Source organism: Ambystoma mexicanum, chromosome 2p (genome assembly GCF_040938575.1).
Source record: "Ambystoma mexicanum isolate Mex_15411 chromosome 2p, UKY_AmexF1_1, whole genome shotgun sequence".
NCBI lineage: Eukaryota > Metazoa > Chordata > Amphibia > Caudata > Ambystomatidae > Ambystoma > Ambystoma mexicanum.
This window is the reverse complement of record NC_090923.1, coordinates 1,026,240,007-1,026,266,178: the sequence shown is the minus strand read 5'-3', so window position 1 is coordinate 1,026,266,178 and position 26,172 is coordinate 1,026,240,007. Positions and strand designations below refer to the sequence as shown.

General features: G+C 46.9%; 1 protein-coding gene across 5 annotated transcripts in view; it reads left to right on the top strand.

The window, feature by feature from the left end:
* PACS1 (phosphofurin acidic cluster sorting protein 1) overlaps positions 1–26,172 on the top strand; it is a 2,791,059-nt gene that overhangs the window by 1,889,549 nt on the left and 875,338 nt on the right. For all 5 annotated transcript variants that reach the window (XM_069644890.1, XM_069644889.1, XM_069644887.1 and 2 more), the window contains 2 exons: positions 228–338; positions 12,761–12,863. In XM_069644890.1, the coding sequence (XP_069500991.1) occupies positions 228–338; positions 12,761–12,863 (214 nt within the window). The remainder of the gene's footprint in view (positions 1–227; positions 339–12,760; positions 12,864–26,172) is intronic.

Below are 26,172 nucleotides of genomic sequence, written 5' to 3'. Positions count from 1 at the left end.
GTGCGGAAGATAAATAAAAAAGAGCATACTAAAGGAGCATCCAACATGACGAAATTAATTTGAAAGTGATTTGGAATGGAGGCAGCATCTCTTGATCAGTTTCCCTTCTCCGGTATTACATAAGAATTCTAAAATTCCCTTTCTTCCCCCACTTGTACAAACATGAATATTCCATGAAACTTGTAAAACGGTGTAAAACCCTTTTTATTGTATTTACTCCTTCACAGGTTCGCACCCAGTAGCTAAATATATTGGTTCTGTTGACTGCCGGTACAGTGGTATGTTCATGGACACTTCTTGGCGAGACCTCTTCACCAGAACAGAACCTCCCATTACAGGTAAGGACTTGTCAAAGTTCTCTGAGGGAGGAGTTCTCCTGCCACTGCTGAATTGTTTGCTCCCCAAAGAAGGGGCCAAATAGTTTGCACTTGTGAAAGCCAGGTCTATATTTTATTCAAGCCTTCTGTATGTATGTGATTTATAATCCTGGCATATTAAACTAGAATTTGTTGGAGTTTGTCTAGCTGCAGCACAAAGTAACAAGGGTTACCTGGTAAAATGTGGAGCATTTTAAAACATGATGCCCTAGTAACATTTAACACCATGTGATAAGATTGTAAGCCGGTTTTAAGAGGCATCAGAGTTCTCCCCATGCACATGCTTAAAAGGCATTCAAGATTGTGTCATATGTAGAGGGATCAACCAGAGACTAAAATAGGTTCCAAACGCAATTAGTTATTCAGTCCTAAACACAGGGATTGGAACAACAATATAGGTGCAATATACAATGCTAGAAAAAATTAACCTCCTCCAAAAAAAGATATCACACCACTACAACACTCTACCCAAGCAGAATACACACGCCCAGATGAAACATAGTGTTAAAGATAGCAACCGACCCAAATTCACCTTCTCTGAAATTTCCGAAACCGAGGTCATTAACATCCTCAGACATCTCAAACCCTCACAATGTAAGGGTGATGTATGCCCCACAAAAATCGTCAAAGATTGTGCAGAGCAGCTCGCCCCTCTCCTCACAGCATTCATCAACGCTTCATTCAAGTCAGGCATAGTCCCAGACATCCTCAAAGAGGCTTGGGTGCGCCCCCTCCTAAAAAAGCCCACACTAGACCCTGCTAACCGCAACAACTACCAACCCATAACCACAGTCCCTTTCCTTCTAAAATTACTCGACAAGGCCGCCCACATACAGATCCAACTCTACCTTGAATCAAACACAATCTTAGGTAAAAGACAATCTGGGTTCCGTAATGGACACGGAACTGAAACCGCCCTTCTAGATCTTAAGAACGAAATCACAAACATCTTGGACAAAGGTAAGCCCGCACTCCTCCTTCTCCTCGACCTCTCAGCGGCATTTGATCTAGTAGATCACACCACACTCACTAGCCACCTGACGCATGCAGCACACTTCTCCAAGGACGCTGCATCCTGGGTAACCGCCTTCCTACAAGGCAGAGCGATGAAAGTGTTCTCCAACACAGCTCATGCAGCACCTTCCATCATCCACTGTGGGGTCCCACAAGGCTCCTGTACTGCCCCCACTCTATATAACCTTTTTACCAAGCCGCTATTTGACAAGCTAGGCACCATGGAGATCACCTACACTAATTACGCCGACGCCACGCAGATGCTTCTTCCCTTGACAGGAAACTACCATCAAGACTCCACTGCCCTTCAACTAATCTACTCCACCATTCAAGCCTGGATGGCCACCAACGGCCTTTGCTTGAATGGGGACAAAACCGAAATCCTCATCCTAGGTCAGAAACCCAACCTCGACCCACTATATATCAACTTTAACATAGATAACTGCATCATCCCAGTCTTATCCTCAGTCAAAACACTAGGAGTACACATAGACGCCACCCTATCCATGGATAAACAAGTTAGCGCCATAGTTTCAGCTTCGGCACTCGCCACTAAACTCATCAACGCAATAAAACCCTTCCTAACGAAAGATAACTGCCTGTCCATCGCAAGAGCCACCATAGGAGCTAAACTGGATTACTGTAATGCTCTCCTAGCAGGTACCTCCAAGAATAACCTTTCCAGGCTCCAAACCACTCAAAACAACGCTCTCAGAGAAGCCCTCAGCATACCAAAAAGAGAGCACATCACTCAAGCTAGGAAGGCAGTCCACTGGCTCCCAAAGACAGGATCGCCTTCAAAATTCTCACCACCACGCATAAATGCATTAACCACACAGCACCTTCCTACCTATCCGAAACCCTGTATAGATCGCAATCCACAAGACCCATCAGATCCACATACACCAACCTACTTACCATACCACGCATCAATAGAACCAAGGCTGGAGGTATAGGCTTCCCCTACCTTGCATTCAGAGCCGAAACATCACTACTCTCCTTCCGCAAACAACTTAAAACAGCCCTCTTCAACTAACATGTTCACCGGACCTCTCTCGTGCTCAATGTATGTATATCATTAAAGCACAATCATTGTCCAATGTAACCACGGGCAGTATTTGTATGTAACCAAGTTTAAGAAACAACAACAAGCACCACAATGCCTTCGGTCTGCTGTGCGCTCAACAAAATAAATAAATAAATAGGGTGAAATAAAGCCGAGAGGCATCTCTGTATAAGATGGCGAGTTGTCAGGAGAACAAAACAGAGAGTGGAATATTCAAATAAACCATTTACTAATGGATTATGTACTCCCACAGATTCCTAATCATAGATATGATATGATGTGATGGTTTATTTATATAGCACCTATACACAATGTGTTTCAAAGCGCTTCTTATAGCACTAGATATATATTCCTGCAGCATCAGTTTTCAGAATCCGTCCCTCAGTGCTCTTTCCCTCAGATCTGGATGTGATTTTGACATCGATGCATATAACCCACATCGCACCCCGAGACCTTGGTTCCTTTTTTCCTGCATGCCACAGCACGCTTATCAAAACTTCCCAACTCAGATATATTTCTAAAATATTCGTCTCATTCGATAAAAGGTTGACACAAATGTGGAGATTGCGACATTAAGATGTCAATTACCGATTCCCACAAGGTTTGCCTCTGATGTCTCGCTCCAGTCACAACGTGCCTGATTATAACTTCTGCCATTCAATGACGCTGAAGGCACTGAAGGAGAGAAAATACAAACTGGCTCTCAAGCGTTCTTCCTCAAAGTGTCCCAGTACAACTGCCCCGAAAAGAAAATATCTTGAGGAGAAAGGCTGAGAGTCGACTGAAAGGTCCCCGCAAAGGGCCAGAAAGAGGTTTTAAAAAATTATACTACCCCGAAGCAACTTAATTTGTGTGGCTGTTTGCCACGGCTCAGCCATGGCACTTATATTTGAGCCCTGGCACTTTGTCTCGGACTCATTTGAATATAATGTGATGTTTTGAAAACTGTATTAATTTATCACACAATTATCCACAACCATGTGCAATAGCTACGGGACTCTGCATGCTGGGCTGGCTCATACTCTTATGCCCCGTCCCCTTTCCTCCATACTGCATGAGCGTCCCTTCCTAGGGACGGGAGACAGAACCTTTTTCACCAGAAAAAACCTTCTTCCCCTTTAAATTTAAAGGCACGCTGGGGTGCGGCCCTGGGAGCATGCACTACCCCGACTCCGCCCCCCCCCGGCACCACACCTCTGTCCCCTTTTCCGCATCGACGGGAACGTGCCGATTTCCCCAGCACTCCTGGGTTTGGCTTTGGCCATGTAATTCCATGCGCTCTTCCCCAGATCATTTCTTCTGTCTTTTTGTCTTCCTTTATCAATCAGGTACTCAGTCCTCTGGCGCCACGCTCCTCCCCGGCGCATGTAGACTTCAGCGGGCTTTAGCAAGTGTCCAGCCTGCGAAGGGCTCTTCCCTAAATCCGATCCCCACACCCTTTGCCTCTGCTGGCTTGGCCCTGACCACGGATGGGAAGGTTGTACCGCGTGTGACGCACTCTCCCCGCGTGCCCTGAAGAATAGACTGGCTAGGTGTAGGGAGCTCTTTGAGAGGTCGCCTCTAGAGGACCCGAAGAACTTTGACAAACATCGATCAAGGCCCAAGGTAGGGCCGCTCTTTTCCAGCGCACCCCACAAGGGCGACTCCTTTCCAAGCAAGCGCCCGAGCGGGTGGAACCTCTCAGTTTCTCATACCAGCACGAGTACCAAGGCTAATTCACCTACCGGCCGCCAGGCCAAAGGGTCCGTAGACTCTACGGAAGACGTGCTGAGGGACCGGAATGTTCTTTTACCGGGTTTACACCCGAGGGGCAACGCCCTTGAACCGGCATTATGACCGAGGGGGCGCCTACACGCAGCACTACCGGCGACTTCGCTGAGGGCGACACACCTACCAGGCCTCGGCCTGAGGTGCAGGGCAGGTCTCCTGCTCCACCGTCAAGAGTCCTGGAGGAGGCTGGGCCCAGTGAGCCAAACACCACGACTTGGCACGTGGCATGCAGCTCGACAAGATGACCGACGTGCCAAACAAGATGGCTGCTTTTCAGATACCTCCCTGAGGAACAGTGCAGGTGGGTGAATGAGTTACAAGGTGGGACTGGGGTCAACCAGGTACGTGGCCTACAGCTTATCCATCAGCGGCGCAGGGCAGGTTCCCTCTGCAACCAAGACAGAATATGCACCAGTTCCAGCAGCCGCCCGTGATCCTGTCAATATCACCTGCCACCCCACCGGCCTGTGAGGACAGGTCTTTGAAAAGTTCCTCACCCTCATGAGATCTCCTCAGATGGGGCCATCCTCAGGGATGCTATCAGGGACATGCTCCCTACCGCCCCATCACCCACGCCCATAGTCATTCCTCCTATGGCTCCAGCGCTGCAGGCCCCTGTGCAGCCTCCACTGCCCACGCCGGCTCCTTCGATTCCGGCTCCCCTGCCTCCCACAGTTCAGGCGATTCCGTACTAGCCTTCTCTGCAGCCTCTGGCTCCGGTCTCCACACCCGAGCCCTCGACATCCAGCACTCCGCCTCCCGCGCCGGTCCAGCCAGACGTCCAGGTGGACACAGACGAGAAAGAAGACCCCGACACATCATCAGCCAAGGCCTTCCACAAATGACTTGCCGATCTGGCTGAGTACCTGGGCCGCCTTCAGCCCGAAGTCAAACAACCAGAGGCAGGGGTGCCCACTGAGGTCCTCACCCTACACTCTACACCCCTCGGCTAGGACGGGCATTCCTTTGCAAAAAGACGTTGTTGCCTCGGCCAAAAAGGGGTGGATCAACCACCACTCGGTCCAGCTAGTCAATCGACGACTGGGTGCCAAGCACAGGCAAATGGAGGGGGATACAATCTTGCTGTCGGCCCACCCTCAACCGCACTCATCGGGGATTGCTGCGGCATCACTCTTCTCTAAGCCTCAGTCGTCCTTGACCACCTTGTCCTCTGCACCACTGAAGATCTTTGAGGCGTACGGGAAGACTCTTTATTCCAACGCTTCACTGCATCTTTGACAGGCCAACGCGGATACCATGCTGGCAGCCGTTAAGCCGAGGCTTTGGCGGGAAATGGCCAACTTCCTTCTAGTACTTCTGGTGCAAAGCCAGTCATGTTTCAAGGCGGGACTGGCGGAGGCTAAAATGGTGGCGCAAGACATCATGGAGTCCACCGTGGGCCACATTGATACCTCTGGCTGGGCCATATGCTTTGCCACGGGCATGAGAAGGATGGCCTGTCTCCGGACTACTAAATTCAATCCGAACATCCAGGAATTCATATTGGACTTTCCCTTCGAGGGTGACGATCTCTTCTACTCCACCACCGACAAGGAGCTAGATTCAAAGAAAAACAGTTAGCAAACTGCAGAGTCTTTATCCTTACGAAGACCATGCCTTTTAAGACGGATTTCTGAACTCTGACCTGGTGTGACCTGGTGACAGAGGTTCAGAAGGCCAGCCTAGTTTCTTGGAAAAGGGTAACCTCTGGACAAGCCAGACCAATCAAGGTAGCTATGGCAGGCGGTCAAGACTTATTCTCAGGAGGGGTGAGGGTGAATAAAAGACCTCAATGAGCACACAGAGCAAGGGCACTTACAAATGACTCCCTGAACGGTGTATATATCAAGATATAAACACATTTATTACAAGGCCTTTGTAACTCAACACACAGTAAAAGAATCACAGCAATCCTACTAAACCAACACAACACAGTCAATGCAAGATATATACAAGACCATTGGGGTCTAAAGGGTTAAAAGCACGAAATATGTTTGCAACCTAGAGGGGAAGGAAAATAAGCAGTGCAGGTAGTCTTTAGACCCCTTCAACATCAAACACACACCTAAGTAAGAGGCAGTCCAAACTCTAAGAAGAGAGGAGCCCTATGCTCAATAGTACATGCAGTGCAGGTGCACGCGGTTGTTCCAATGGGCAAAACGGGGTCTCTTGAGGGGTCTCTAATAGCTCAGGAAGGTGGGTGAGGCGATGAATAATAGATTCTCACTATTCGATGAGGACCTCCACTTGAAGGCAGAAGTGATTCCACGGTTCGGGAATAGATAGCTAGTTTGCACTAGCAGTGGAAAGGAGAGGGACGCCCAGTGGCCACTTGTGTGTAAAAACATATGGAGGCGCTAGGGGCCACGGGTTAAGGTTAGGGTTACTCACCGACCCCAGGCGCACTCCAGACCAAACTTCGCCAGTTGGGTCCACTGCGGCTGCAGGTTCAAATGCGACAAAAAGGATGCCTCTGCGGCTTTCAGTTCCGGCGATACAGTGATGATTTCCAAACGGGACATTGGCGATTTCTCCGCTTCTGATGGATGGATGGATCAGGCCAGTTTCACTGCATCAGGCTTCAGGGGCAAGAGGGTCACAAATGTAGCGCACCTGCAAAGATCGTTGCCGCGGCTGGCCAACACGGTAACTATGTTTACTCCGGTCCTGGCGCACTCGTCTCATTACAGACCTGGGAATGCCAAGTGTTAGAAATTCGGTGTGAGGGTGCCGGGGACACATAGCTAGCAGTATACCAAGTTTCGAGGGCCTCCTCGAAACGACGGCGGAGACCGAGCAAAGGTCCTGCGTAAGCTGGTCAGCCCACTAGTTGGCCCAGGGACATTTCCGAGAAGGCTTACTTGCAGGTTTTGTTGAAGGTTCCGAGAATAGTTGGTCCCACTATTCTAAAGGGTCGAAGCGTCTTCGCAGACCTTCTAGGACGACCAGATGCAGAGGGGTCCCACTGGACGACATCGGGCTCAGGGTTCCAAACCTTCCAGTAGTTCACCAGCGGTTCCTTGACTCGGCTTCTTAGTTTCAGGATACTTGGACCCTATCCTTCGTTCAGTGAGAACTCCAGAGATCGACATGGTATGGGTGTTTTAAGCCTCCTCCTATCCAAAGTTCCCCTCGCACCAAAACGTAGAGGACCCAATGGGATATCTGCTCACAAACACACACTCCATACGTGGACCAATTATGGACCACAGTGGTGCCTGGCATTCACAGCACTCCAGACTCTCTGGCACCCAGGATGTGTATTGGGGACAGACACTGCAGCCCACATCCTGGAGGCACACACACAAGGCATGCACGAGCCCACGAAAGCTTGGTGTTTTGCGGGAAACTGCATGACCAAATAAGGACTGACTCTACCTGGGGAAGGCAAAGGAGCAAGATGGCCAAAGAACAGGACAAAGAACCTCGTGGCATGGCCATTTTTGAGCCAGGCCGCCTATTCGTGCCAAATGCGGTTAACGCGGTTTAAATGGCAGGAAAGTGTTAAAATGATATGGACAGGGCTGGTGGCAGCTTATCTTTTCATAACAGATCTGCAAATTTCCTAAAAAGTCCTACGAGAGTATCTAGGGTCTTTGTAATTGACTGAGACCCAAGTGCACTGTACTGTAAGGTACATTGTGCACTTGTGACATGTTGCAGAAAAGTTGGAAAAGGACTAAGGGAAACAAAGTCTCCCAGCACTGACTGTCTTAAGGGCATGTCAGTTTCCCCATAAAAAGTGAGCAAATGCCCAGAGGAGTGCAGCAGAAGGCTAAGTCAGACTAAGGTGTTCAAACAGCAGCAGTTTGTGGGTGTACAACTGGAGGGAAAATGACATATAAAATGAAATCTTTCCTAACAGCCACCAAGGCGTACACCCAGTTACATCAGTGCTGCGACAAGGGGCAGACATTTGGAGGGTCCCGCTGCTTCCATGATCTGAGGTCCAGGCAGACTGACCGTTCGCTGAGTCAACACCGGTGCAAACAACAGAAGGGGGTGGGGGAGTAAGGGCTTTTTCCAGTCCCCCTCCTCAGCAACAGCCTCCGAGGGAAAGAAGGCATGCCGACCCCCCCTTCGGGTCCACGTGTCTCCAGTGGGGGCAGGTTTGCACTTCACGCACAGTTCTGGCATCAGTATTTTGCGGACCCCTGGATCCTCTCTGTAGTATCCACTCGATACCGCCTACCGATCCCTTCCTCTCCTCCCTCCTCCCCTCCACTCCCACAGATTGGGACAGCAACTCTGTTGGCGGAGATTCGGTTGCTCATCGAGAGCCAGGCAGTGGAAGAAGTCCCAGCCTCAGAGTGAGGTTTGGGGTTCTATTCCATGATTTTCTCCATACAGAAGAAGAACCAGGCTGGCCTGAGAGTTGTGTTGGACCTTTCCACCCTCAACCTCTCCCTCCTTCTTAAAAAATTCAAGATGGTTACGCCGGCACTCATAGCGGAGACATTGTGCAGAGGAGAATGGATGTGCTCCCTGGATCTGAAAGACGCGTACCTACACGTCCCGTTTTGTCAACCGCATCGTTCCTTCCTACGGTTCAGGATCATGGGCTGTCATTTGCAATACAAGGTGCTACACTTCTGCCTCAACTCGGCTCCCAGGGTGTTTACCAGACTCGTGAATGTGGTGGAGGCCCTCCTCAGGGCCCAAGGCCACCACATCTACCCATACCATGACCACTGGCTCGTCCGAGTGACGTCACCGGAGGCGGTGCACTACACTCCTCCGCTCTTATGAGCACACTCCAAGACATGGGATTTTCGCTCAAGCTCAGGAAGTCTCCGCTGCAGCTCACGCAGAGGTTTACTTTCCTGTGCCTCATCTGGGACAGGTGCTCCGCGAAAGTTTTCCCCTCGGAGGACAAGATCACGGCCATCAAGAGGGCCACAACTCACTTCCTCGCCCGAGAAGTTACTTCGGCCTGGTGGTACCAACACTTACTGGGACTCATGGCAGCGGTCCTCCTGGCCGTCCCCTACACGAGACTCCGGATGAGGAAACTACAGCTGCACTTCGCAGCCTCATGGAATCGGGAGCGTGGCTCCCAAGCGGAACTCATCAGCATTCCTCATTCTCTCTACTCGACCTCACATGGTGGTCCAGGGACTGCAACCTGCGGACGGGCAGGCCCTTCCGGCAGCCGGCCCCGCAGGTCATCATCACTACAGACTCCTCTTTCATGGGGGGTGGGCACTCTGGACAGCCACAGTGTCCATGGAGTCTGGACCCGGCAGGAGCAGGAGTCTCATATCAACTGGCTGGAACTGAAGGCCATCTGGCTAGCACTCAGAGCTTTCCTTCCTGTAATTGGGGGCAAGGTTGTCCTCATCCAGACAGACAACTCCACCAGCATGTACTAAGTCAACAAGCAGAGGGGGGGGGGGTACCAGGTCACCCCCACTGTGCAGACTAGTGGTCAGCATGTGGGAATGGGCCGTCGAGAACAACATCTACCTCACGGCCGTCCAGCTTTCGGGGGAGGCACACACGCCCAGCAGGCTTGGAGCAGACAATTACGAGTGTCAATTGAACGACCTTGTGCTGCAGGAGATCTCCACCAGATGGGGACACCCTCAGGTGGATCTTTTTGCCTCCTGGGACAACAAGAAGTGCCAACAGTTCGCGTCCTGGCAGGGGCAGGGTCCTGGCTCCCTGGGCGACACATTTCAGATTCAGTGGAACGGCATGACCGCATATGCCTTCCCGCTCACACCACTGGTACACAGGGTGATATGCAAAATAAAGGAATCTTGTCACCTCAGCATCATTCTGAGAGCTCCATGGTGGCTGGTGAGACCATGGTTCTCAGAGCTTTTCAGCCTCTCGGACAGGCCACCTATCCACTTTCCGACAGGCCCGGCATATCTGTTGGAGCAACAGGGGGGGCAGGGTTATCCACCCCGCACAACAGAAATGAGCTGTTGTAGCGTGGTTCCTGAGCAGGTCACGCTAAGGCACCTCAACCTCTCACAGACTAACCTAGACATCCTTGAGGGTGCGGGGAGCAAGGCTACAAGGAGCCAGTACAAGAGTAAGTGGACTAGGTTCTGTCACTGGGCACACTCTAAGGAGATCGACGTGCAAGTTGGACGATGTGCTCTCTTTCTCGGCGCACCTTGCACAATCAGGTGTGCAGGTAGACACATGCTGCAAATATTTGGCAGCCATACAGAAACACAGAGGAAGAGGTCTGCTCCTCTTCCAACCCGATAGTCAAGAGGCATTTGACGGGCCTCGCCAGAATTTACCCGCCCATCAAAAAACCACACCCCGTGTGGGACCTCAATGTAGTGTTGGGCGGCTTGGCGCGGTGTCAAATTAAAATGTCAAAAAATGTGGTCGAATTACAAAAATGTCGAAAAAATTGTCAATTTCTTTTTTTCTAATGCTTTCTCTTTTTATTTACAAGTTTTTTTTGGGTTCCACAAGTAAAAAAAAGGGGTTAAAACAGATTTTTTTTTAAAAAAAGGGGTCTTGGGGGGGGGGGGGGGATCCCCCCCCCCATTTCGAACAAAAAACAAACAAAAAAAGACATTTGAATTCTTTTTTTTTTTACATTGTTTTCGACATTTTGACTTTCGACAAAATGTTATTCGAAAATATCACTATAAACCCCTTGGCGCACAAGCCGTTCGAACCAATGGTATCCGCGGACATCAGGCTGGTCAGCATTAAGACAGCCCTGCTAGTGGGCCTCACTTCGGCTCACCGAGTCAGCGAGATTCAGGCTCTGGTGGCGTCCGAGCCATATACTACTTTTCACAAGGATAAGGTAGTCCTGCGGACACACCCAGCATTCCTACCAAAGGTCCTCTCCGCTTTCCATCTAAACGAGGAAATAGTCCTACGTACTTTCTTTGCCAAGCCTAAAGACGAGGCTCAGAGGGTTCTGCACTGTTTGGATGTCAGACGTGCTCTGAAATTCTACTTGAGGATCTATGTCCCGTCAAATAAAATCTGTACCATTAATTCAACTTTTGAAACAGTTCAGTTGTTACACATAAAATAGTTACCGATCATTCAGATTGCAACCTATATAAGTAATGAAACCCATATAGGTACATACATAGATACAGAAACAATTGCTTTAGGCGTTTGCTTTTGATTCTATCAACTGAAAATTGTATATAATGGTAAAACAATTCAGCGGCTGTTAATGGCACAGCCGCAATTCAATTCATGTAATGTCATAATACAGTTCTTACGACCTTAACATCAATTTCAGCATTCCAATTCATCAACACAATACAATAGTGTACAGAAAGTTAAAGTACAATGTAAGCAGGTAGTTCATGCAGAGTATCTGATTTGTGATTAAAACACAATGTGCTGGTCTTAAGCCTATGTGTAACCAGTCTTGTCACTTCTACATTCCTGTCTCACGTTCAGTGAGACAGGAATAAGTGTGCAGATTGACTTTGACCCCACTCGAGAAGTGAAGACATAATATCAGGTGTTTAAATGCGCACAGAGTCAGTGAGTGGGTTGCGATTCTACTTGGACAGGACCAAGGGCTTCCGCAATGCGAACACACCGTTTGTCACTTTCGGGGTGTCAAGACCCGGGTATCAGGCATCCAAAGCCTCGATAGCCCAGTGAATAGTTTCGGCCATCAAGGAGGCCTATGACGGGCAGCACAAGCCACTTCCAGCTAACATGCACGCCCATGCGGTCAGAGCTAAGGCCACAGCCATTGCATTCCAACGGCAGGTCCCGTGGCAGGTCATAAGCAGGGCGGCCACCTGGGCCACCCCTTCTGATTTCTGCAAGCATTACTGTTTGGACCCCGGCTCTAGATAAGACGCGACAAATAGGTTTCCAAGAAACCTATTTGCTTAAGGAGGGTCTCCTGTCCACCTTAGGGCTAAGTTCAGTTATAATCGCCCAAGCAGTATGGAGGAAAGGGGACGGGACATAAGAGTAATTGTGACTAACATACTCTTAGTCCTTAGTCCCCTTTCCTCCATTCATCCCACCATCCTCCCCCCTAATAACCTAATAATACTGATGTTATTAGGCAATGTCAAATATTGCCGACGCATCAATGGGGACTGAGGTGTGGCGCCGATGGGTGGGGTCTGGGTAGCGCATGTTTAAAAGGGAAGAATGTTTTTTCCGGGGGAAAAAGGTTCCGTCTCCCGTCCCTAGGAAGAGATGCCCATGAAGTATGGAGGAAAGGGGACAAAGGTATGTTAGTCACCAAAGTGAGTAACTATTTATTACCCATTTTTGGGAACATTTTCTCTGATATTTATTTGTCTCATTGTTTACCACTTCTTTATTTACAGCAAACATATAGATGGTAAGCTTGGGTAAGGTATATAGAAAGAGGGGAGGCAGTGAAGCGTGCTGTCAGTGTTCAAATTGGCAAAAGATAATCAGTGAAATGTCATTCGGCAAAAAAAGAATTAAAAGTACTGTTAATGGATTCTATGGAACTATGGGTAATGTTCACAATTATGTGATTTTGCTTAGCAGCATTTCCTATGGATTTTAACATTTTCATTTCTTTACTTCACAGAACCCTTTGATGTGACTGGTCGAATTATGCAATATATTAACGGTGCCTGCTTCACACACCAACTCCCCATAGCTGAGGCTATGCTCACGTGCAAACATAAGTTGTAAGTGGTTAAGTGGATACAGACCTTTTTAGTGCAGTACGTAGTTAGCAATGGAAATATCAGTAATGCTTGATATTGGTCTGGAGTACAATAGAAACCTAGGCATTCTACTAGTTGTCAATATGTCAAACCATTTTTTTTAACAGTTGATTTAATGCCTTCCCCCTTTATCGCAAAAGCCCATTCAAAGTATATGTAATCTGACAGTGTTCCAGCATGACTACACTTAATAACTGATATGAAGTGATACTACCAGGGGTTAGAAAAAAGTTTGAGGGTGGGGTTCTGGAAAGTACAGAACATTAACATTGTCATCTGTGTTACGAAGTTCACCTGAGAAGGGCATTGTATAGGGTAGCCAATCCTATAGCCTGGTTTCTTCCTGTCCATTTATATATTGAATCTGGGGGGAACGATGAGTTAAACGTACCGGGCTTCCCTTAAATGTCACAAGATTTTAAAGTCAACTCAACTTTGTACCAGTAAATAGTGCAACATTTTAATTGAAAGAAAACAAATCTGTTTTATTTTGGTTCTAATTGGTTGATAGTTTAGTTAATCTTAGAGACCTGGTCTTGCCATAGTTTTTATGCAATAGGATAAAGACTCTAATCAAGGAAAATGTATGGCCACTATCCAGGTATAGTGGTCTCTTTCAGATGCTAATGCAAAACTATAAACTCCTGTTATACCTTTGCTTCACTGGTGAGCACGTCTTCCAAGATGTCGCTGAGTTTTCTAACAAATACAGAGCTGTTGGTTTAAACACCCATGATGGCAGGCCAAGAAAAGGGGATCAATTGAAGTAGGCTGGAGCGAAAGACCTGCTACAATATTATTTCCTTCTGTCTATTAAGAGCCTTTGCATACTTTACAAAGTCATGAGGTCAGTCACAGAGAATCTGCCGGGGTATTTTTTAAATTTATTTATTTATTTATAAGGCGCCGCAAGCATCGGGCGCACCATGAAGACGATTACATAAATAAAGTAGGAGCACTGGACAATACATAGCACAAGACACTTGGCATGCCAAGAACAGGTAGAGGCAGGTACTACTCGGGGTTGCTTAGTTTTTTTTTAAATGGTTTTATTGATTTTATAACAAACAGCACATAACTTACACTCCCGACATTTACAATTGCGTGTGTATCACAGTATACATCACGTGTTTCCCTCCTTAATGTCTTCCCCCTCCCTTCCCCTTAAACTCGAGCACTCCCCCTTGTACCTCTGGCTTCTGTTACTCAGGATCCGATATCCTGGTTCTCGGGTGGGTCCTCGTCACTGGGGTCACTTTGGGTGCTCCCATGTAGCGAGGCTATCATTTGCCTCCATTCCATCAGTGGTCCCACTTCTCCCTCCCCTCTACTGGCCGTCTCATACCATGCCATTGTCTCTGCGTCAGCCCACTTAAGGAGGTCCTCCCACCACCTCTCCAGTCTAGGTCTATGATTGGCTTTCCAGCTCATGGCGATTCTCCTCTTACCCAGGATGTATGCTAGGTTTTTAAGTTTACATACATGTCTCAAGTTACGTGGCCTGGTGAATCCCCCCAGCATTCATGCCCATATGGATTCTACATCTAATTTGATCCCCTTTTCGGACAGCTCGAGTTCAATTTCCCTTCAAAAATTCCCAACCTCCGGGCACGCCCAGAACATGTGGATCATCCCGCCCTCTCTTCTACACACTTAGGGCATTTTTGTGCCTCCGCGTTACCAAATTTGGCTATCATTTGGGGGGTCATATATGCTCTGTGCATGACCTACAGTTGGATTTGTTGTAACCTGGCATTTCTGGACACCTTCTTGTGGTATCTTTGAGCCCTCTCCCATTGCCCATCTTGCATGGCTTTTCCCGCCTCCTCCTCCCAATCCCGCCTTAGTTCGAGCAGCTCTCTTCCCACTCTTGACATCGCTAATTCGTATATCCTGGATATCTCATGCTCTCCCTCCGAGATGTCCTACATTGTTTAGATGGCCGTATCCGGTTGTTCCGCTAGCGCCATTTCGGACCATGTTTCTTTCTCTCTATTGACCATTCAGTTGTATGTGATATGCTGTCCTAGCTGTACCCCGGTTCCGTCCACTATTGTTTGGAAATCCATGGCCACCCCTCCCTGCCAGATATCCCCCAGGGTGCCTAGGCCCACTGGCTCCCAGTTTTTCCAGATCGTTTTTCTTAGTTGGTCATCTGCTCCGCATAGCACCACAAGCGGTGCCTGCGGGAAGCACGGGGCCGGACCTCCCATGGTCTGGCACGCCTTGTGCCAGACCTCCCAGCCCAGTGTCAGCAATCTCGGTCTCCCCCGCATCTCTGGTTTGGGTAGCCATATTAGTTCTCGTAAGAAGTATGGGGCACTCTCCTCCTTCAGCAACCTGGATTCCGCCGTCTCGTCCTCCGCCAGCCAACTGGCTACATATTGTAGTTGTGCTGCCAGTTGATATATCTCGAAATTCGGTAAATGTATCCCCCCTCTGTCATATGTGTTCTGTAGTTTCCACAGGGCTACTCTGTTCCTTGTGTTATGCCACAAGAAGCCCCTGCACAGGCTATGCAGCTTAGTAAAGAAGCACCTGGGCACCATGTATGGAATGTTTTTGAACAAGTGCAGTAGCCTGGGCAGGACCACCATTTTCAGCAGGGCTGCCCTTCCTACCATAGCCAGGGGGAGTTTAGCCCAAAATTCCATGCTGTTTTTTAATGCCCTCTACTGCTTTCTCTGTGTTGTGTTTCTGCTCTGCCGCTGCTGTGTGATAAATATTGATCCCTAGGTATGTGAACGTTTCGGTCTGCCAAACTATCTGCAGAGTGGGCAGGTTTGTCTGTGGAGTGCCTTTGTATCTGCCCAGGGGAAACATGCTAGATTTTTTGGGGTTAACCGTTATCCCGGAGAAGGCCGCATAGCGTTCCATCACTTCTAAAATGTATTGCAGGTCCTCCTCCGGGTAGCACAGGTATATGAGCATATCGTCTGCTTATAGTGATATTAAATGCGGTCCCCCTTTGGTATGCACCCCTATCTCGCTGTACTGTTGTCTGAGGTAGATTGCTAGCGGTGCAAGTATATACAGCATTGGTGACCATGGACAGCACTGCCTCGTGCCTCTACTTAATTGCCAACTCTCCGATATGATCTTTCCCGTTTTTACTCTGGCTGTGGGGGAACTGTACAACATTTGCACCGAGCACAGGTACCAGGGTCCCATCCCGAATCCCCTCAGAGCCGTCAACCATGGCCATCGGACCGAGTCAAATGCCTTGACTGCATCTCATGATACTACTGCTATTTCGTCTGGGTCACCCTCTGTCTGTTCTAGGATGTGATGGAGCCTCCTATGATTGTCGGATATGCTCCTACCCAGAACATACCCCGTTTGGTCTGGGTGTATTAGTTTATCATCGGCTTAAGTCTATTTGCGAGTACTGCAGTGAGGATCTTACTGTCTTGGTTCAGCATGGAAAATGGTCTGTACAAATCACAGTCCGCGCTGGACTTGCCTGGCTTAAGGAGGGGAATGATTACCGCCTCTCTCAGGGATTCCGTCAGTCTCCCCTTCTCAACAACGGAGGAAGGATCTCTTGTCTGCAGGGTTGCTTAGTTCATTTAAATAGGAAGGTTTTCAATTGTTTTCGGAATCTGGGGAGGTTGGGTTCAAATCTCAGGCTCAGTGGCAGTTTGTTCCAGTGGAGGGCAGACCAGTTTGGAAAGGCTCTGCCCAAACCATTTGCTTTTCTGTGAAGGTTAGTTGTAATGAGCCCTTGGGCCTCAGGTATGCATGTTCATTCAAAACTATCCTGTGAGATGGTGAAATGATAGTGTTATTTTTTTTTTTGTATTGCCCTGTCTCTAAGCTCATGGAGTTCCTTGCAACACAGACCAGTACATTCCTTTCATTGTAGGAACCATAGAAATTCTTCAGCAGTCAACGTCATGTCTCATGCTTCCATGGCTTCTTTATACAGTGTGATGAATCTGGACAATACATCCATGCTCCCCAGAGGGGAGCCACCCCATGTGAGGCTCTGCAAGTCCCTCCCTAGGGTCTGGGCAAGTGGAATCTAAGGGGAGTGACCCCCCCCGCCCCTCGGGGACAAGGACTGCCAGTTTAATGAGGTACTCCTTGAATGGACCACATAGTCTGCCTACATGGGATTTGAAAAAACCGTTTGTTCTCATATTTTGACTAAAACTACTGTGACAAATCGAGGGAATTATCCATTCTCCCCAAGGGGGGCTAAACCTGTGAGGCTAGGTAGGTGAGCCCACTCCGCAGCACCCTCCCTAGGGGTTGAGGTAAGTGGGACCTCAGTGGCAGAAACTCCCCATTTGGGGACAAGGCTCCCTTTAACCTGAGGAACTCCCTGATGCCCTCCCCATGATGGCATATATGGGACTATCTAATACACAAAATAATTACAAGTTCTAATACTAGGATTAAGAGAAAGTGAATTTATACCAGAAAGAAAGAGAAGTTGTCTCTTTAAATCAAAATCTCCAAGTAACTGTGACAAGTGCATTGAAGGGGGAGGACACGCCAACGGAAGAGGAGAGAGAGCGAGAGGAAGGCAGGTGCAGATACAGGAAGCCCCCTGTGAGTAGAACACCTGAAGGAGGCGCAGCTAAAGCAGACCATGGATCCTGCAAAGTTCAGAACTGCTTCGGGCAGGACAAGGAAACGCTGGAAGCCTGGCGTGTACCAGAAGCTGAGACAGCTGGAGCGGAAAGCTTGGTGTTGGCGTGACCATGAAGCAATCGTGGAGGGCAAGCTTGTCGTTAAATAACGCTGACAACACCCTACGGAGGAAGCAAGTAAGGTTCCGGTTACCCATATCGATATCGAGAAACCAAAAAAGGAGAGAGAAACTTGCATGAAGCGGACGTCGCGGAAAGCGAACCAAGAAGCAAACAGAAGGAAGGAAAAGGTCCCAAGTATCTACAGGCACCAGAGACGTTCCCTTGCAATACTGAAGATAACATGGAGAACAGGAATACCAGGGAGAGCAGGAATACCGGGAAGCCAAAAGGACTTGTTATAGAATTAGAGCAACTCGTCCCAGTACAAATGGTGAAAGTGTGAAACCCAAGTTGATGAACTTGAGCTGTCTTAATCTGCTAAAGAGAAGCATAGAAACCCCAAAGAATGAGAGAAATGGAATTGGGTTATCACTATCGTGGGAAGAGGGGAAAATAACCAATTATCCAAGAAGCAAAGAGTGGAACATAACCGAGAGAGAGATAACTGAACTAAAGACGAGAGAGGTTCCTAGGATAAACCTTGTACAAGAAAGTCCATACCAGAACAAGGTGAACTATACCTATTTGAAAAGTCCAAGCCGAGAGGAGAAGACACTATACAAGAATATTCAGAACCCTCTAATACAGAGCAAAGGATTCAGACAAGAGCAAGGAAAATCCATACTAAAGAGGAGAAGAGACTACCAGTGCCATAAGGGAGTTACAGGAACTGATGCAGAGGATAACGAGAGACTATTTAAAAATTGTATATTAACAAGAACTCGGAACAAAAAGCAAAGAGAAGTGCAAAAGTACAACCATCAGGAGATGGTAGTCATTCTCCTGACCTTTGTTGATTAAACTAGTGGTAGGGTCACTTAGGACTCGTTTTGGACAATGGACTTATTCCTTTTGGACATTCACTGACGACTGATGGGCACCCTAGTAAAGTAGGTAGGTAACACCCCATAGCAATAGGGAAATATAGGCCTTATTAGTACACACATGGTTAAAATGTCCTCAGAGTGTCTGTGTCCTTATTCTGCCCCACCACACTATCGGTGATCCTTCTTCCACCCTGTGGCTTCAGCTAATGCTGGGTTTTGTCTGAAAACCGCCTTCCAGGAAGTATACGCCTTTTTTCGATTGTGATGACGTACTTAAACACAGTAAGAACTGTGAATGGGGAGAGACCTCGTACGCAGTGCACGAGTGCACGACTCTTACGAAGGGAGAAGGATCATCGATACGCATAGGCAAGCCTCTGTGGATACGTCCTGGAGGGGAGGAACAAAGCCAACAGGCGGAGCCAGTGGTAGCATAGCTGAAGTAAGACCCTCTAGCTGGAGGCTACAAGACTGATACTCTGACCATGCAAGAGGCTCCTTTCATGTGCGTAACGAAGACTGTCATGCCTGTTTGCTCAACCAATAATGAACAGGTGTGGGCCTGGAATTCAGCAACCGACGCCAAGACCAGGAGAGAGAAAGGAGCCGGAGTCCCCGAGTTCTACACAGTAAGTGCCTGTACCGTGGAGACGGGCACGAACAGGGAAGCAAATTCTCCCAACATGTGGACGTCAATGAGGGCTGTAAACTGTGGGGTCAAAGACTGCCGAAGCCGTCCATGGTATGAGACTGGGAAAACAGAACGGGCACAAGACCCAGGTAAAACAGTGTGCGAGACATACAAATACTGCATAACACAGCTGGACAAGCCACCAACAGCTTGAAAGTATGAAAAAGTGGAATGGGTACGCAACTCAAGTAAAACGGAAGGGTAGAGATACAAACACATTATATATCAAGGCTGGGGAAGCCGCCCTCAGTACAAGAATCTAAAAGAATCAAACAAGCACACACTCTGTGAACAAGAGAGTGAAAGGGATAACTGTGCTTTGTATCAAGGCTGGGAAAGCCGACAAATATGTGATTAATTGCACTTGAGAACCAATAGCCCTACCAAAGAGCCACAGGACTTTGGGGAGTTCCAGTGCAACAAAAGTGGGATACAGGGAGGTGTGTGAAAAGTGATCCGGGAAGGATTTAGCCAGTGGTAAAAGCTGAGAAACATATAAGAACAATTTGTCTTTTCCCCAAAGAGGGTGGAAAAAACAATCCATTTGTCATTTTAAGAAGACTATTCCAAGGCTATTGTACAAGATTCCTTGTCTTTTAGTTAGGTTCCCTCGTAGCGATAGGGCCAGATAGGCATTTACATTTTTGTTTGACTAAACATATGTGCACCATGACCCATTGTAGTAGAGTCCTTCTTCTGGTTCGCCACAACACATTTATTTTTCTGCTCCTTAGTCGAGCATTTAATTTCAGACTGTGGCGCATCCACTAATTTTCTCTATTTTGGTTACCTACAGAACCCCCATCAGACTCTTCCCCAGTACTTCCTATTGTCTCCCCATTTTTAAAATCATCTTAAAATACCCAGCAATGTTTTCTAACAGTCACAAAGTGATGCTCTGCGGCATGGCTCCACAGCAGACTCCCTCATGGCTCCTTGGCTCACGTTTGCATCAGAAGTGATATCACCTGTAAATGTTCATATATATGTATGCATGGAAAGTATGTTTGTGCACACACTCGGACCAGTTGGTGCTATTTTCCTCTGTTCTTTTTTCTACTATCAAATGTAGATTTTTTTTTTAATCTTTGAGACAGTGTTTCCTCGTAAAGAGTGGGGCAGACAAATGCTCATATTGGACCCACACCTCTCCTGTGTCTGGTGCCTGGGCAAGGACCATGACACAGAAGAGTGTGGTGTGCACCTTTTATATGTATCCCAAAGTGAGTAGAGCCCATTTGACCAAGAGGTTCCTCACCTTTAGCAAGAAAGCTCCCCAAAAATCCCTCTGGAGAAATACACTTTGGGGATGGCCCGAATCGCATGCTTGCGCTAGTGATCCTGGCTCCAGAGGATTGTTCGAGGTCAGAGTAGAGGAGAGAGAAGAAAGTCCTGCTGCAGCTTTTTATATATTGAGCAAATGATCAGGGTGAACCGGGAGATGCAAAAACCCAAGAATTGAATGATTATTGTAACACTAACAACACTTGTTACACCGAATAAAAGTTAATTGTTATCACAGGTGAGTGGGCGCATAACATTCCCAAAATAGAAAACATACAGTGAAAACATATAACCTTAGTACCACTTAATATACATTCAGAGTACAAAGCATCTCCTCGGTACATCCCTTTATTTTGTTAAAGGGAATTGTATTAATTTAGGTTTAGACAACATGAACTTAATGCCCAGGGTGTGCAATAAACACTGCTTCTGCTTTTCAGCCAACTCTGATGGCGGTGAATAAGACGGCCTTCATCCGGATGGGGAATTGCGTTCGGGCTCCTACAAAACAAATGAAATATGCAAAGTACAGGTCTCTATCGGGATATTCATTTCAATAAGCTCGAAAACATAGCTAGAACAGTGTCCCATATAGGAATTTACCGTGCTTCAACCACTGTAGCACGTAAAATCAGTATTGAATCAGCACCTGAAGTGTGGGCTGTTATGGTCCCTCTCCAATCCTAGTAGATAAGGTTGTGGAGTGCTACATATGCACTATCTCCTATGAAAACGTAAGGGTGGAAAGGGGCATGATTACAGCGCCTGACATGACAATGACTAATCGCGTCCCCTCAGAGGGAAAAAAAGAGAAAAACACCATGCTTTTCAGGGAGTTACACGTGAAGTGTGTGCTCTAGTGCAGCACATTGAGTCTGGTCCAGAGTGGTCCCAGTCACCTCGTCTATGAATACACCTAGTGAGATTAAGGGCATAATATGTGAATTCTATAAAGCTAGGGAGGCCTATCCATACACTGCATCATGTGCACTATAATAATTGTGCCCGTTTGATGGTGTCACATGGTCCCGGGTGACCCCTCACGGCCCACATAAGTGTGCAAGTGCCTGGTACGATCTGGGTCCCCCACATGTGTTGTGGGGACTGGTAATAATTACAGTCTAACGTGGCTCGAATTTTAGAAATATAGTAAAAATCACGTAATCCAGGAAGTTACAACTAAGAGAGAGTGGAACCCTAGACTGTGGGACCCTCCAGTGCCATTATCATAGTCGAAGCGGAGGAATTCCAGTTGCTTCATCCTCCGCAGTTCTCAGCGTGTTTGTGTCTCCAGCGTTGTCATGGTACCCGGACCGTGAGACAAGCCTTTGTGAAAAAGTCTTGCCGGGCTGGTTGTCATGGCAACATGACACTGCAGCTAGGCAAAGTGAAATGCCTCATGGTACAGGTTGTAATCTTAGAAAGGCTTATACAATGGTTAAATTAGATCCGCAGACAATTGTGACAGAGTCTTTGTTGGTGGTTGAGTCCATCCAACTAACTAGGTGGGCTGCGATATGTAATGAATGCAGGCCTGCATGGTACTACAGTAGTAACGTCGAGGGGTTGGAATAAATTGTCATTAAAGAGAGTATGATACAGGACGACAGCAGGAATTGGATAGTCTGTTTGTCTCAATACATCCTAAACCGACATGGCTTGTCTCAATATTTAAATATTCTCAATGTTTAAAGGAGCTCACTCTATGGATAACCTTGGAGCGTCCGGACTGTGTGTGCACTCATCTTTACATATCTTACATATCTTGGTGGTAGGTGTGAAGTGGGCATTACCAAGGTTAATCTCTGAGTGCAGAGCCTGTTCGGTGCATAGAAGCTGGTCACATCTGCAGAGATACATTTCACATTACTGTTTTAACTAGTTGTGTGCATGAGTTTAACATTGGCTAGTCTCTAAGTATTCCAAAGCCAACCTTGTAATTTGCACGGAAAGGCAGAATAAGCAGTGTCTATATTTATAGTTAGATTGTCAACTCACACTGTGATATTTATCGCGTGTTTCAGTTAAATAGTTGAGTATCACGCTCCATATAATTTGTGGTAAAAGCCGTGGGGTTATGGAATCATGGGCCCGTTTCCTCTTATGAGATTGTCTAGGAATACTTTTACACAAGTCCCCACTCAGTATATATTTGCCCCCAAAACACACATTTCCTCTTAAAAGAAAAAGCTTTGTAGATTCAGGTTGCGGGGGACTCTTCCTTTCCTCAACTTGAGGTAAATACAAGCCCTTCTCTCCCAACCACTTCATCTATCCTGAAGGAGTTCCTGCAGGTCCAGCTGGTCCATCTTTGCCTTACCACTGCCTGCCTAAGGGCTAATTCTTGACCACTGTACTGGGGGAGCCAGTGCTGGTGATGCATTAGGCTCAAGAATATTATCCCGTCAAAACTCAGCTACATATGAGCACATTCAAGCCCACAAGGGTGGCAAGTCTTTGTTCCTTAGACCACCACAACCCAGGAGGTGGAAAATAACACTCTAGTGCAGAGGTTTCAAGTGAAAATATGGGAGTATTACCTTTGCCAGACTTTAAAGGGGTAGTTCGCTCAGAAATGTTATTGGCCCAATCAATCGGGCGTCTATATTAGAACATACACCAATCGATCTTTAAAAAAAAAATCTGATGCAACTTACCTTAGTTTTTCTCACTTTTTTACACATGTGAAAATAACGGGTCGGGTACCGCCATCGTATGCTAATCTTATCCGTTGATCCATTGCCATATGTTCAAGTGCCCTCATGCCGTAAGTCAGATCACCTGTCCCTAAAGCTGACATTATTACTCAAAACCATATACTCCACCTATTTTATGTCATGGGCAGCGTAGCCAAATGTACCCTGTCATCACCCACGTCATAATGTTATCTAAAGTAGAACCAGGAGCATAAACACACATCCACACAAAAAGCGAACATTTTGTTTCTTTTCACAAAAAGGATGAACAAACATATATTTAGAAGAAAACAGCAGTAGTCGGGAACATAACACATAGTTTTATTTTTTACATAACACTCAAAAGAGGAGATTGTCCATGAAAACATTGATAACTTTTGCCCATAGAGGGTAAAGCTAGCAAACATAGCATGGTTCACATTTTTTGTTTAACTGTGAACCGTGATCTTATAATGCTGATTCCGTTCATTGATCGATGGGTTAATCCCAGTCTTTGCATTCTTCAGAGAAAGTTATTATGTTCCATCACTGATGCTTGATCGACACACTTGGCATTCTGTTAGTGAGAAGAAAGGAGTGGTTTCACTTTCAAATGCAAGCCGTTCACATCCGCACGTTTTCAGACCCGATGGGCTTCCATTTTGTTCCTTATTACTGCAACCGCGAAAGGACAGATTGGTGTCTGCCGAGCGTCCCAGATAATGGTTATCACAGATGCATTGATGATTATTGTCCAATTACGTTTGAAGAAACCAATAACTGCAAGATTGAACCCATGGTAGGTGCACATTGGTAGAATATAACTATGTAAAATCGAAAATGCAAAAATATATTTCAGTACCCAGTTTATATTCGAATATACACAGTACATTAATGTTAACTATCAATTTACATTATAATTAACACGTACAATGTCTATTCTTTACACCAAATTGAACATTCATCTGTCATATCGTTGATCATGTAGCATACAGCACACATGCCATCCTTACTTGCCTGAATATTATGTAAAGCTATGCTTACATTATGTCTTGCATTTCCATGTGGCGGATGACCAACTGCTTCGAAAGACATATCGCAGTAATAGAAACCCAACTTTCCTGTGTTCACTTTCAATATAGTGATTCTTAACAATTCTTTGTGGATATTTGACTCATTGTGTCCTTCAAATAGTACGGTTGATTCAAGAAGAAATAACAGTGAGACCCTTTATTCTGTGTTCACAGCGAGCTAACAATTGGTTTTGTTTTAGCAAACAAATGCCATAAAAATGAACAATATTATTAACTGTTTTCAATGGCAAGCTGTGCAATGGAACACAATGAAATATTTCAAGTATTCCGCATACCAAAATATTTACTTCGAATGGATTGTGTCCTTCCACGTATTCCTCATCTGTGATATTCGTATCTCGCCAACTTCGCTGCTTTGGAAAAAAAATCTCGGCAGAGGGCGATGTGCACAAGGTCGTGGTGTCAATATTCCTCAACGGTCTCTGTAGCGTGTTGACGTCACCAGCAGTATAAGTAGCTCATGCCGCGCCTGTTGGCTTCAGTTCCGTTTTTCCGATAGCTTTGCAATCGAGTTAACGACACGCTTCGTATTTTCCTCAGGAAAATGTTGTCCTCTTCAACCACTTCCACTCCTAAGACAGGGTTTAAAAAGTGTATCGACTGCGGTTCAAAAATGTTGATCACAGACCCTCACCTTATCTGCCTTTGGTGTTTAGGTTCGGACCGGTGACTGTGGATCCTGTCGATCGATGATGGAGAAAGCTCTTTGTGACCGAAAAGGTAAATTGGCGGTGGGGCGGGAAGCTTTGAAGGCCTCTTTGAGGGTCTCTTCGAAGAAGCATAGGAAGTCTGGTGAGTTGAAAGACTCGGATTGGCATAAGCACTCGAAGAGTTCTCGTTCTAGGAGTAGATCGAGACATTCTTTGTCTTCTTCCAGGAAGGCGAAGAGGAGACATAGATCTCCCTCTTCTTCGTCGGATACCTCTACCAAGGTTGTACGATGTCCGACTAGGTCGGATTCCCCTAGAAAATGGGAAGAATTTAGAGTGCACATGATGAAGGTCTTTGAGAATGCGTCATGACCCCCTCAAAGAAACCTCAAAAGAGCCAGACTCCGGTCGCTCCTTTGGACGACGCTGGAAGGTCAGAAACTACTTTGGCTAAGACCAGAAGTAAGGAGGAAACTCAACATTCTCGACCCAACGTCAAAACGTCAAAGGTTCCTCTAGAGTCGAGTGATGCTCTGACACCGGCTAAGAAGCATAAACCATCAAAGCATTCGACAAGTTAATCGACGCCGATTGCTTCGACGCCGATTGCTACGACGCCGAAGCCAAAGGAGACATTGACTCCGTTATCCCTCGAGGCAAATTCAAGAACAAGAAAAAAGATACACACCTTTACTGAAATCAGACTTTTTTTTAAGACTATGTCCTCTATTTTTGAGGAGGAAAGTGCCTCAGAGGAAGATATTTCTACATTGGGAGTAAAATTTGGTACTAGAGACGTACCAGACGAATTGATTGACCCCGAGTCAAAAATGAGAGATCTTTGTGACACCCTTCACTCTGCCAGTGGCCTTGATACATCACCAGAGTTAGATTTTGCAAAACCTGATCCTGCAGAACTTGCAGACTCGGGGTACAGGAACCTGATGAACAGGGTTGCTGATTATATGGGTTGGGGTAGATCCTCACCAACCTTCGAACACAATGACATGACCGACATCCTGGACCACGGCCCCCAAAAAGACCCAGTTCTTCCTTTTCATAGGGCTCTTCAAAGAACAGTGGTAGCAAACTGGGAGGCTCCTGAATCTGAGTCAGCAGTCAATAGAGATTTTCCCAAAAAGTATAGACCATCAAGCTGTGACCCTGACTATCTTAGTAAGCACCCTACGCCTGAGAGTTTAGTCGTCCAAGCAACTTCCACAAAATAGTCAGTGTATCCAGCTATCTCCCTGGATAAAGATGATAAAAAAGTGGACGCTTGGGCTTGC